The sequence below is a fragment of the Podarcis erhardii genome (assembly GCF_964252035.2).
Source record: "Podarcis erhardii genome assembly, chromosome: 5".
NCBI lineage: Eukaryota > Metazoa > Chordata > Lepidosauria > Squamata > Lacertidae > Podarcis > Podarcis erhardii.
Window position 1 is genome coordinate 44,022,081 of NC_138509.1, and position 13,012 is coordinate 44,035,092.

Here is a 13,012-nt window from a genome sequence, read left to right on the forward strand (position 1 = left end):
TAATTTCAGCAGTGGGGAATTAGCCACACTTCTAAAACACAGCAGATAACCAGCTTCCTAAGCTGCCCTGCTTGAAATGGCTGATCACAATGACTTACATGGTGCCTCTAAAACCAGCATATATATTCAAGCTCTTGATCTTCAGAATGACCTCTGTTGTTGCTGAGCTTGTAGAAACAGATCTAATACCTGAAAAAGTAAATATACTTCAAAATAATGTACTGTCATCAAAGATGGTTTGCCTTCTCTATTGAGAGTATGTAATTATATATACAGGTTTTTAAATAGAACCTAATATTAATTGCCTGACAATGAAGATTTCTTGAGGACTCATGAATAACCATACTCTTCATTTTGCATCTTTTATTTTTTTTTTATCGAGAGATTTTTTAACCTGTCATTAGCCGGATTGTCCCACAACATGTTAGAGTAGTATTTAAAATAAAAGATAAGAGCAGGTATGATTATATGAATTAAAACATTTAACCACCAAACAAACAAACAAACAAACAAACACAGAAGTGGACTAACATCCAACAGCTGAGGCAAACAGGTGTATTTTAACCTGGCAATGCCAGTAATGTTGGTGCCAGTTGTACCTCAGAGGGAAGGTAAAAAGGTAAAGGTAAAGGACCCCCAGACAGTGAAGTCCAGTTGAATTCGACTATGGGGTGTGGCACTCACCTCTGCTTTTAGGCCGAGGGAGCTGGTGTTTGTCTGCAGACAGCTTTTCTAGGTCATGTGGCCAGCGTGATGAAACCGCTTCTGGCGCATGGAACACCATGACAAGTGGCAGAGCACATGGACACTGTTTACCTTTCCACCGCAGTGGTACCTATTTATCTACTCACGCTAGTATGCTTTCGAGCTGCTAGGTTGGCTAGAGCTGGGACAAAGCCATGGGAGCTCACCCCATCACATGAATTTGAACTGCTGTCCTTAAGAGCTACAAACCCAAGAGGCTTGGTGGTTTAGACCACAGTGCCACCTGTGTCCCTCCAGGGAGAAGAATGTTCCCTAATCAGTACATCACCACTCAGAAGATCATGTTTTATGTTGCCCCCCAAGTACTTTCTCTGGGGAAGTACAGCACACAATGCACTTTCCCTAGAATGGTAGGCATTCCCTCTGGAAGGACAGATCAGAATTTGGGGCTGCTTCTGGATCCATCTTTGTCAGTGCAGACTCAGGTAGCCCTAGTGGCTAGGAATGCCTTTTACTAGCTACAGCTGGTATACCAACTATCGTAATCGGGCTGTTTTTAGATTGAGACGGTCTGGCCATATTGATCTATGCATTGGTAACCTCCATGCTTGATTATTTATTTAAACAATTCATGTATCACTTATCTACACTAATCTCCAAGCAATTTACAAATACACAGTACAAAAAGTTAGCATCAGTTAAAAAGCTATAGCATGAAACTTCAGTTAAAAGCCTGCTGGAATAAAATTGCAATGTGCTGGTAGAAAATGCTGTGGCTAGAGTTTTATTGGGGACAGATTGTCACCAGCATGTAATTCCTAGTGCTCAAAAGTTTGCCCTGCCTGCCCATATGCTGTTGGACCAGTTTCAAGACTTTTGTGGTCATTTACAAGGCCCTTAACAACTTGGGGTCAGGATGCCTGATCCCTAATATCCCTGTTCACTCACTGAAGTCTGTGAGGGGAATCACTGTTAGTGTGCATGTGAGATACATGGCTTGTCTCCACCAGGAGCCGCACCCAATTTTATGGAACTGCCAGTTGAGCTCAGCCTGGTCCCTGATGAGCTTCTGGAACTTCCTGGAGACATTTTTAGTCCAGCAAGCTTTTAAACTGAACTCTGATTTTATGGTTGTTGTTTTGTCTTAGACTTAGAGAATGATTCTATAATGTTAATTCATATTTGATTAATTGTTTTGGGTCTCTTGCACACCATTTAGAGAATAGTGTAATTAAGCAGTATATAAATTGTATAAATAAATGAGTGAGCGAGTCTCAGACCTGGAAGAATCCATTAAGCTGTTGCAATTCTGTTTTGTTCTTTCCAAGTTATATAGCATTTATTTCTTCTAAGTCTTGGAACCATTTGCCTAATATTAAAGTGGTAATCAAAATTGCCTCTAAATATTCATGGCTATCAATGACTCCCAAGTGCCTGGTGGATGCCAAGGCTTTGGCCTGAAGCATTTATTTAGTATGGTAGAGGGATCCAGTTATTGCAAAGTTCATTCCAATGCCTTATTTTAATCTAGCTGCTTTCTTGCATGAAAATGATATTTATGAATCTCCAGCATTGACATGAAATAGATTACTCCAGATGTTGGTGACCATAGTTTTTGTTTGTTTGTTTGTTTAAGTCTAGGCATTCTTAATAGTGTTCCTGAGAAAGTTCTGGTTCTGCCAAGTTGTAGCAATCTTTTCCTGAGAGTTTGTGAGAAGTTTTGCACGTCTTCAGCAGTTCCTCCCAAACTTACTCTCACTGAAGGTTTCATGGGATCCCAGACCAGCCCTGGCCTAAGAGAACCTGCTCTGTCCCTGTGGGAAAAGAAAGAGGTCATGGGAAATGCTTAGGTGACTAAGCTCTTTGTGCCCATCCCAGTGTGTGTGATGCAATTACCTCACAAGGAGGAGAAGGAGAGTACAACTAGAACAGCAAAAAATTTCAGCTTCTTACATGCTTCTGTAGGGAAAGCCCTTTGGGTCTCATGTGGTACAATTCATACTGGAGTAATGTACCAAAACAAGCTGGGCAAAACAACTTAACAGGAGAGAGACCTGAGCAGGAGATCTTCTGGTAAATACTGTACCTCTGCTCCTGTGTCTTTGTTCTATACATCATGCCCTTACCAGACCCCCAGTACGAGGCGATCAGGAAATTAAGACTGTGTTTCATCTTGAAGTGTGAATTCTATACCATTCCTGATCTAGGGACCTTGTTTACAAACATATGGAGAGGAATTCAACTCGGCGCTAAGCAGGTTGCTTAGTCAGCACAAACATTTCTGTTTGCCTGATGGAATGATTTGTCATCTTCTCCCCTCATGTTCAGTTCTGGAGGATTCTCCTGAACCCTCCCTCCTGCTAATTTGGAAGAGGAAAAGGGGGACCTTGTGCTAGCAGAAGTCCTTGCATGGGCTTCTGCTAGCAGGGCTTGTTAGCTGAATATTGCACAAGGATTTGAACAAGAGCAGTGGTCCATATACAGTGGTACCTTGGGTTAAGAACTTAATTTGTTCTGGAGGTCCGTTCTTAACATGAAACTGTTCTTAACCTGAGGTACCACCTTAGCTAATGGGGCCTTGCACCGCTGCTGCGCGATTTCTGTTCTCATCCTGAAGCAAAGTTCTTAACCCGAGGTACTATTTCTGGGTTAATGGAGTTTGTAACCTGAAGCGTCTGTAACCCGAGGTACCACTGTATTTTATATATACGTCAATCCCTTATCCGTGGTTTTTATAATCCCTCAAAGTTTAAAAATCTACTCCAAGCAAAATCCTTGTGCATAGCTTTCTAGAAGAGGACTAGTATTTGAAATGCTAAAACACTTATGGACACCCCCCCCATTGTCTCTAATAATGTTTTTAATTATAGCAACAAGTTCTGATTTCCTTAATTATTGCTAATAGTTTAAGGGCACACTGTCAATCAGTGGTACTGAGGCCTGTAGCAATATATTGTTATTATTCTATCAATCTGCAGTTCAAGCACACACCTTAATTTATCCGAGGTACTAAATCAATAAAATAAATGTGTTTAAATATATTTGCAGTTGGCAGCATAAATTAAAAATAGATGTCAAAGAAAATGAAAGATTGTTTCATGTTTTAATACAATTTTTTTTTTTTTTTTTGCAAAATCCTACTAATGCTTCCTTGCTGTTCACTTTACCTTAAACCCCATCTTCCTGCTGATCTTGTCACAATCTTCTTGACAATAAGGGTCCCAATCTTACACATTTTTACCTGTCACAGAGCAGGGGTGCCTACATTTTCTGTTTGGAGTAATAGAATTAGTCTTCAATTTCATTTTTCAGACTCACCCAGCAGTGCTGAAACTTCTTATACAAACTGAAAGTGAGCAACTTGTCATCATCCTGGAGAGAAATGAGTAAGTACTTCTAATTTGTATTCCTTGCAGTCTAGTAGTGTTAGTGAGTCGATTGCAAAGTTAAAATTGATGGGTTACATAATGCACGAGGAACTGTAGCTCAGACTGCTATCTAGCTTTAGAAAATAGCCTCATGTAACCATATTTCTAGGCTTTTTCTTGTTCAAAACAAGATGGTAAGTACATGTATAATTACGTATATGTCTTTCTACATTGCTTTAAGCCTGCTTCATTCCCCCACCCCTTTGTAACTATTATTCACACGGTTAAAGGCAGCCCAGTTTTCTTGAAACAAACGGTATTTCTTTATTGCTTCCTTTCATTATCACTGCTTAGTTTGATAGACTGTGGCCCAGTGACAGTTCCTGCTCATCTGGGACTCCAGGGGAGCAGCTTTTGCCATGTGGCATGGCTGTGGCATGGTCCAATGACTGCCATTTTCACGTGTGGCCATGAGGGGATGACCAGAGCCTCTCCTTTCAGCCATGCTAGCCCACAGGGAAAAGCCCTGGCCCAGGGGGCAAATCTGGTCACAGGGGAAGAGGCTGACCTGCCCCATTCCCTTCTAGTACTTAAGAGCATGGTTGCATGAAGTTCACCCTCTTTGGAGGCCAACTGCAGATTCAGCACCCACCCAAGCTGGAGGTAGCCTGGCTGAAGGTGAGGGTGCAGGCTTGTGTGAGGACCTTGCTATGGTTTCTTTGGTCACTGTATTCTGGGCCTGGGGGGATTTCCCCCCCTGCAGACAAATTGGCTGGTCTGCAGGTCACAACTCTGGCAGATAAGGCATTAGGTTGGATCCTTATTTGATTGGGTACTCTGTTGAAGTGGTTCCGGAAGGTTGTTTCTGTCTGGGGGCCCATATGGGGACCAGAGGGCCATAGCACTTTTCCTAGTAGCGGCCCAAGTGGAGTTGATGCACCTGGTCCATGTCAGGGGCAGCTCCTCAGCTCTGGGTTGACACCACCATAATTATCAACCAGCAGGAAGGCTGCTTAATACCAGATTCATACCCAGTGCCTGGCCAAACCCTACTTACATCTGTAATCAGTCTGTAAAATTTGGCCAATTTCAACCCAAGTACCAATCTCCTGTGTTTATTTCTATGCTGCCAGGCCCTTGCTGTGCTGTGGGCAAAATCCTCCTGTGATGGCAATCATCAGTTGGTTTGTCACTCTCTTTTTAGTGGATAAAACCACCTAGTAACCCTACCTGACCTTCTAAATGCTGAGGGGAAACTGCAGGAAATATAGTAAGCTGTTCAGCTCAAATGTTTCCTACAGCCTCGCTCCTCCCAAGAATAGCAATGTATTGATCTTGAGCTTTCAGGTTGCTAATCAGCAAAGAGCATGGCAAAGGACTGGGTGTATCTCCTTTGTTTCCACCTAGAGTTGCACACCAACCATCTATTTGTTGAGCACTGGATTAGGCAACAAATCCTGGGGTGTGCAGTATTTATCAGTAATGCAATCTTGGTGTGTGTGTGTGTGTCTCATATCTTAGAATAGCTGTTCAGCTGGTTTCAGTCTTCTCAACCTGATTCTCCTAATACATAATAACTGTATACATACATATACATAGAGTAATAAGAAGTCGGGGGCTGTGTAGATGGTTTCTGTCCAACTAGGTACACAACTGTGGTATGGGTGAGGCAACTGAGCTAAAGCATAGGATGTGTATAACTTTCACATGCAAAACCAAAGAAGTAGAATCCTGATAGATATACTCCCTGGTGGTATCTCCTTTATGTGTTTGGGAGGGATAAGGTGAATGTGATTAAGAGCCTAATTTAGCAAGCCTCAAGATCCCAATCCCAATGATTATTTTCTTCCAAATATGTTTTTGATAATAGGAAATATCCTGTACACATTATAAGAATTACAGATAACCATATAAGCTAAAACAAAAGGAGGAAGGATTCAGGGAAGACATCCTCTCTACTAAGGTTTAATCCTTACCTCATATCTCCCAAAGAGAAGTCATTGCTGTTAGAACTGCGGTGGCATTTAGTCAGTGGACGGTGTGTGTGCCTCTTGTTTTGTGGCAGACGATATATAAGGGAAGACTTCTGTTAGAGAGTTGTTATAATAAATAACTTACAGAGCTCAAAATCTGGTATAGTTACTGTATGTAGATTTAGTAAATGACTGTACTGGGTCCATTTTGTGTGTTAAATTTGTAAGCTGCACATCTAGAGTATACATATAAAAATGTGAAGTATGGAGGCGAAAAACCTGTGTTTGTAATGGTGTTCATTTGACTGAAACAACTACTTTTAGCCAGTGCTTGGGGGGGGGGGTGCTATAAAAATGAGGTGCCAGTGCTTGTATATTGGTAATGGTGTCATGGGTGCCAACACTAAATGGCTTCCATGGCCAGCAATTAAAGAGGTGACGGTACTTCATACCAATGAATAACATCACAAAAAGCACTGCTTATAGCATTAAAACTCTTTTCCTGAAAACTTTGATTGAATTGTATTTCAGATCACAGTTCAGATACGTTACCGTATTTTTCGCACCATAGGACGCACTTTTTCCCCTCCAAAAATGAAGGGGAAATGTGTGTGCGTCCTATGGTGCAAATGCAGGCTTTCGCTGAAGCCTGGAGAGTGAGAGGGGTCGGTGCGCACCGACCCCTCACGCTCTCCAGGCTTCGCACACCTCTCCGCAAGCAGCGGGAGGGCCAGCGCTGGGCTCCCGATGCTTGCGGAGAGTTGCCTGCATGTTGAAGCCTGCGCGCGCTGAGCTCAGCGCGCCCAGGCTTCGCGAACCTCTCCGCAAGCAGCGGGAGCGCTCCCAGGGCTTGCGGAGACTTGCCTGCATGTTGAAGCCTGCGCGCGCTGAGCTCAGCGCGCCCAGGCTTCGCGAACCTCTCCGCAAGCAGCGGGAGCGCTCCCAGGGCTTGCGGAGACTTGCCTGCATGTTGAAGGCTGCGCGCGCTGAGCTCAGCGCGCCCAGGCTTCGCGAACCTCTCCGCAAGCAGCGGGAGCGCTCCCAGGGCTTGCAAAGAGCTGCCTGTTTGGGGGCTGGGGTCGGGGGAAGCTCGAGCTTCCCCTGCCCCAGCCCCGCGCCTGGGGGGAAAATAATTTTTTCCCCTTTATTTCCCCCCCAAAAAAACTGGGTGCGCCCTATGGTCCGGTGCGCCCTATGGTGCGAAAAATACGGTATTTCATTCAAATGAGGCCTGATTAGCAAATCTATCACGGAGTTTTGAAAGTAGGCAATGATTTTAGTAGCAAAAGTGTAAAAGGCTAAGGGTGGTATCCAGTGTTGCTGTTCCACTCATGCCGCAGACATCTGCTTGGGCAACAGAACTTTCCCTTCCTCTCCACTCCCCTAAAGCCTCTCCTCAATATGTTTAAAATATGCTCCAGAGGGTTTGGGATCCTCCAGAGTAGATTTGGGGCAGCACGGGGGGGGGGGGGGGAGGTTGCACAAGCAGAATTCCTCTCTTGCAACATCAGATACAACTCTTCCTGAAGAATGTAGGCTTTAATCACACATTTTAATTTAGCACCACATTATGATGAGAATAAATAGATGCATTTTAGAGACTTGCAATCTATTAAAAATGTGTTAGAAGCACTTGCAGTGCCAACAGCCTTTCAAAATTGGCACTTCAGTGACCATTTACACAACCTTTGCTTTCTCAGACTAAGGATCTCTCTACTTGGCTATACTGTGTACAACAATAATTTATGGGCAAGTATTAAGCAAGCTTCAAGAATTTTGTCCTCATAAATGTTATATGTATGTGGGTCAAAGTGATAATAGCCATAACATTGTCTAATGTTGTAGTTTTTCTTGGTGTATTTAAGTTGTCCTTGCCAGCAGAATAATGGTATGTGTTTACTTTTCTTGCAAATATATTTTATTTATTCATTTCTTACTGTTTTATCCCACTTTTCGTCCAGTTGAGCTCAAATTAGCATGCATGGTTCTCTCCCTGACTTTTTAACCTTACAACCCTGTGGTTGTAAGACTGAGAGAAAAGTGATTGACCCAAGAACATCCCAGTGATCTTGGTTGAAGTCGGAATTGGAACCTAGATCTCCTACCAGTCCCAAAACTGATACTCTAGCCACTGTATCACACTGTCTCTCCTTGATACAGGATAATAGACTGTGCATAATATAGGAACCAAAGAGAGAGAAAATAAGGTTGCTTTCCAGAAGAGGGAAGAATTAGGTTCCTTTACTGGGCCAGGTAGGCACCTTGAAGTATCTGATATCATTTTATTCATGCCCTAACATCTCCTAAAGTTACCATATTCTACCAGCCTATCAAAGTTCCTCCAAGTTTGTTTCCTCAATATTTCTGGCGTTTGAAAATGCTTTCCTTTCGGAACAAATGAAAGTAGTATATTTTTATTAGTAGTATATACATATTGTTGCACGCCACCCCAATCTCTGAAGGCTGTGAGATTCCTGGAGAAGAGTTCTAAGCACTTACCCCAGGTTTCATGTTTCCTTTTGGAATGAGGCACAGTGGAGACTTTGGAGTCTTTATGATATATAGTTTATTTACACATATATACAACCTGAGCCTTTCGATTCCAAGGAAACTGAACTCTGGGTAGGCACCTGGAAGCACTGGAATCTCGCACTGCTCAGAGATTGGATGGTATGCAACAATATTATCAGTGGCTCAAAACATAACTAAAAGAATACAAATAGCAGAAATTATGTGGTGGGGAAACAGGACCTCCCAGAAGTATATGGCTGTTATAAATTATTTCTATATTGTAGTTTAAAAAGTTTATAAATTATCCCTTGGACCACTGACTGAGCTATTTCACCTGTCAGTCCTAGAACCAGCTGCTGCAGTGTAGTGTTTCAGTGAAAGCTGACAGCTGGAGTTACCCTTTAATTAAAATAAAAGTTGCTTTTTCAAAAATTACACTCCGCTGTTACATCAATGCCAACATATTGCAGCGCAGTCAATCACATTCACAGTCATTGTGGTAGTGCTTGTGTCATTATTCCTGTCTGTGTTTTGCTTTAATGAAGTAAGTTCCATTCTCAGAATTCTTTTGCCTACACCCAGGCTGGTGGAGCCTGTCCTCTGTCAAGGGCTACATTTCCTTGGGGGGCAGCCTGTCAGAGGCTGCATGCTGGTGGTGTGAGACCAGAGCCAAAAGTGGGAAGGCTGCTCCTTTCTCTCTTTATCTCCATCCAGCAGGGTTGTGCAAATTATTTTCTTCCACTGAAACAAAACTGGGCCACGCTGTGCCGTCTGCCCAGTCACGCAGTAAAGAGTCCAGCTGGCCGACGCCACCCTGCTTTGAAGGGCACACTCGTGGCACCCTGCAAGCCCAGTGCTGCTTTGTGACACTCACAAAAATGGTGCTGGGCTCACAGGCTGTCGTGAGCTGTTGCGTCTTTCTAAAGGTGAAGTCTCCAGAGGAGTGCCATTGAGGCTCCAAGCCTGTGTGTGTGCATATGCAAATGCATGTTGGAGGAGGGTGCCAAACAGGATCTTTGACCGGGGTGAAAATGAGCCTAGTTATGCCTCTGCTCCATAACAGCTTATGTTACAGTAAGGGTTTATCCACAATTACCTTCCCTCTGTTCTTTCCTGGCAAGGCCTGTGATTTAAGGCTCCATGTCCAACCCCCCCCCCCTTTTCTTTTTTTTTTGATGCTCTTCAGCTTTCCCCATGAAAACCTGCTCTTTAGAGCTGAATCGGAGCAAACCTCAATCCACAGAAAAAACAAATTGACATTTGCTTTGGACACAGAACATTAAAGCATGGGCCTCTGCCTGGAAAGAGTGGGGCAAAAGGTTGTGTGTGGATAAGCCCTAAATGTGTCTTTTAGGTACCACAAAGCTTATAGTTTAGTAAATGGAAAATGTAAACTCCAATCTCTTTCTGTCTGATGAACTAGAAACCAGCTCAGAGGTTACACTAACATGTTTGTCTGCATTGTGGGCCATTAGGAAAAACTGTAAACAATTATGTTGCTCCTCTTCAATCCCTATCTATCATCCCTTCTTATGATGACTGTGTTTGGTCTCCTCTTGTTGTCTCTCCTTTGGTTTAGTTTCTTCTGTTTTGGTGTGGGCTCCAGACACTGAGAACTATAATGAATTCGTAACAAAACGCCAATTCATATATGCTTAATCCCATCATTAGGATGAAAGAGAAATTTTGGGGATTAAGATATATTTTTTCCCCAGCCTGCATAATTAGAAGCAGCTCATTTTTGTGACTTTGAAGAACAACTACATGAGCCATTGTCTCATAGAAAGTATCTAAAACAAGCACTGGAGCAGAGCATGAAGCTGTACCAGCTAATTAAGTAGAGAAAGCAGTAGAGGAGAAGATATGCTTGCTTATGCAATTAACATATTAAAGAAATTTTCACTTTAAATTACCCCTTCCTATCTATAATTGCAACAGCAGAATGCCAGGTATCCTGATAACTTTATTCTACTATCACTTTGAAGGGAGTACAAGAGGGTAATTGGCCAAGTGATGCTTGCTTCCTTTCACCTTCAGCTTATCTGGATGCAGTGCTGAATGCAATATTAACAAGAACCTAGAGCAAATGTAACATAATCATTTATGGATATAAAATGAACGAGGAAAGAAAAACCTCTTCCTCATATGGGTCAGTAACTCATTAATTGTAGTGCTCCTTCCGCCACATAGGAGACAAATTGATCTTGGACATATATCTTTTAAACAGCATGGTTTGAGCAAGTTGGCAGCCAAATTATGCTGGCATAAGGTTAGTGTCAGGATCCTGTGCACTCCCAGCAGCAAAGCTATGCTAACCAGGTTCCCTTCTCAGCATCCATGACAATCATTGCATACCCCCTTTCCCCCTCTACAAGCAACATTGCATCATGAATGGGGTTTCAGCAGCGTATGTTTGACATGTCAATTTAGGGTGCCAAGGTGATGCCCAATTTAAGTAACACAAGGCATGGAAATGCATGTGGTGACCCCTCACGTGCATGCGGCATATTACTCTGCAGTCTTATCATCTGACTTGCCTTTTCCATCTCCTGTTCTTTGCTATCTGAAGTGAGCTTGGCTAGAAGCAAAGCATCTGGGGGGTAGACTCTAGCAGCCTTTGCCAACCTGAGGTGACCTCATGTTTTGGACTACAACTCCCATCAGCCCAGTCACAAGAACCCTCCTCGGTAGGGCTGATGGGAGCTGTAGTCCAAAATATATGAAGGCAGGGTATTGAAAATCCAGCAAACACATGTGCTTATTTCTTTTGCTCTTTAAATTAGATCTCTACCCTCTGCTTGTACTGAGCTAGGACACACCTATATTTAAAGAGATGAGTCCACCACTGTCATAGCTCTTTTGCCCTAAATTGTAATATGGATAGGAGTGCATGACTGGCAACAAAAGAGAGGAAGGTGTCCTTATGTTGAAATGGGGATGTATTCCTCCCTTAGAACCCCTTATGTGCTACTCCAGTCTTCAAGTGGTGAGAGACTCCAGGGATTCTTGCACATACCAGATTCAGTTTCCTTGAAATGGAGGTCAGTGGAGACTGTGGTGTCTTTAGGATATATGGGTTTATTTACCCATATATACAACCTGACCGTAGGATGCAGGGGTTCACAGCATTAGCACACCCATCGATCTTGCTGCCCCTTAGGTTTCCAGGGGAGCGCTAAAGTCCAGCGCACAGCAAACATGTCTCTGTGTTTCATGCTTCCAGCTTACTCATCTTGTTCTTCTCTCCATCAACCAGGTGGGGTGTAGGGAGATCCATCCATTTGTTCCCAAGGCAATGGAGCTCACTCTTTTAGGATGGAGCTCACTCCTTTTAGATGCAGATGTTGGGTACTTAACTGTGCACCTTGACAAAGGGTCTGATTTGGTTGGTCCACCAGGTTCTCTTTTGGAGATTCTAGCTTCAATGGTCCTGGAGGAGACTCTTGAGAGTCCCATGGACTGCAAGAAGATCAAACCAATCCATTCTTAAGGAAATCAACCCTGAGTGCTCACTGGAAGGACAGATCCTGAAGCTGAGGCTCCAATACTTTGGCCACCTCATGAGAAGAGAAGACTCCCTGGAAAAGACCCTGATGTTGGGAAAGATTGGGGGCACAAGGAGAAGGGGACGACAGAGGACGAAATGGTTGGACAGTGTTCTCGAAGCTACAAACATGAGTCTGACCAAACTGCGGAAGGCAGTGGAAGACAGGAGTGCCTGGCGTGCTCTGGTCCATGGGGTCACGAAGAGTCGGACACGACTAAACAACAACAACAAGGCTAAACCCCTCAACTCATAATGCTAAATGTATGTTTTCATTCACAATTTTTTGTCTCAAAGTGGTGTATAGCACAGGTTGTGGTGTCTTCCAAAACACATTTGATTGCATTCCTGTTTCTTCAGAAAGTTAGCTGGGCTTAATGCCAAAGCCTTGGGTTTCCATATACTATCACATATTGTTAGAAACTAAGTTAATTTCCACACTCTTCTTCTCCGCCCCCCTGCAAAAGTTTGACAGGTCCTCCATAGTAACTCTAAAATAGCAAAGAGAATTGTAAACATGTTTTTTGAAAGCAGGGTTGAACCTGCCCTTAATTAATTATTTGTTAGTTATTTTCAGTTTGATACTTAGTCTCTAGGGCCTAATTTTGTTGAACTAGAGCAGGATAGATGACAGTATGTGCAAAGGCTTCTAAAATGTCTCTCCTTCTCCATACTCAAAGTGACAGACCCTTGGCTCACATTCAGGGTGATTTTTGTGTTTTCTTTCTAAAAATAAAGTCTTTAGCCCTTGCTGAAGGCACCATGGAGGAGACTGAATCATGTTTCCAGGATAACAAATTTGACAGGGATAGACACCAACTACTTAATTTATCTTCTTTCAGTATTCAGTGTTGCCCTTGAAATTTTACAGGTCTATAGTAAACAAACTTTACCTGCATTTGATTAGAATC

The 13,012-nt window shown here is 43.0% G+C and overlaps 1 protein-coding gene across 4 annotated transcripts in view; it reads left to right on the forward strand.

Annotated features, from left to right (window-relative positions):
• The window catches only part of ADAM12 (ADAM metallopeptidase domain 12), a 195,990-nt gene that overhangs the window by 44,517 nt on the left and 138,461 nt on the right, over nt 1-13,012 (forward strand). For all 4 annotated transcript variants that reach the window (XM_081863180.1, XM_081863181.1, XM_081863182.1 and 1 more), the window contains one exon: nt 4,018-4,091. In XM_081863180.1, coding sequence (XP_081719306.1) covers nt 4,018-4,091 — 74 coding nt within the window. The remainder of the gene's footprint in view (nt 1-4,017; nt 4,092-13,012) is intronic.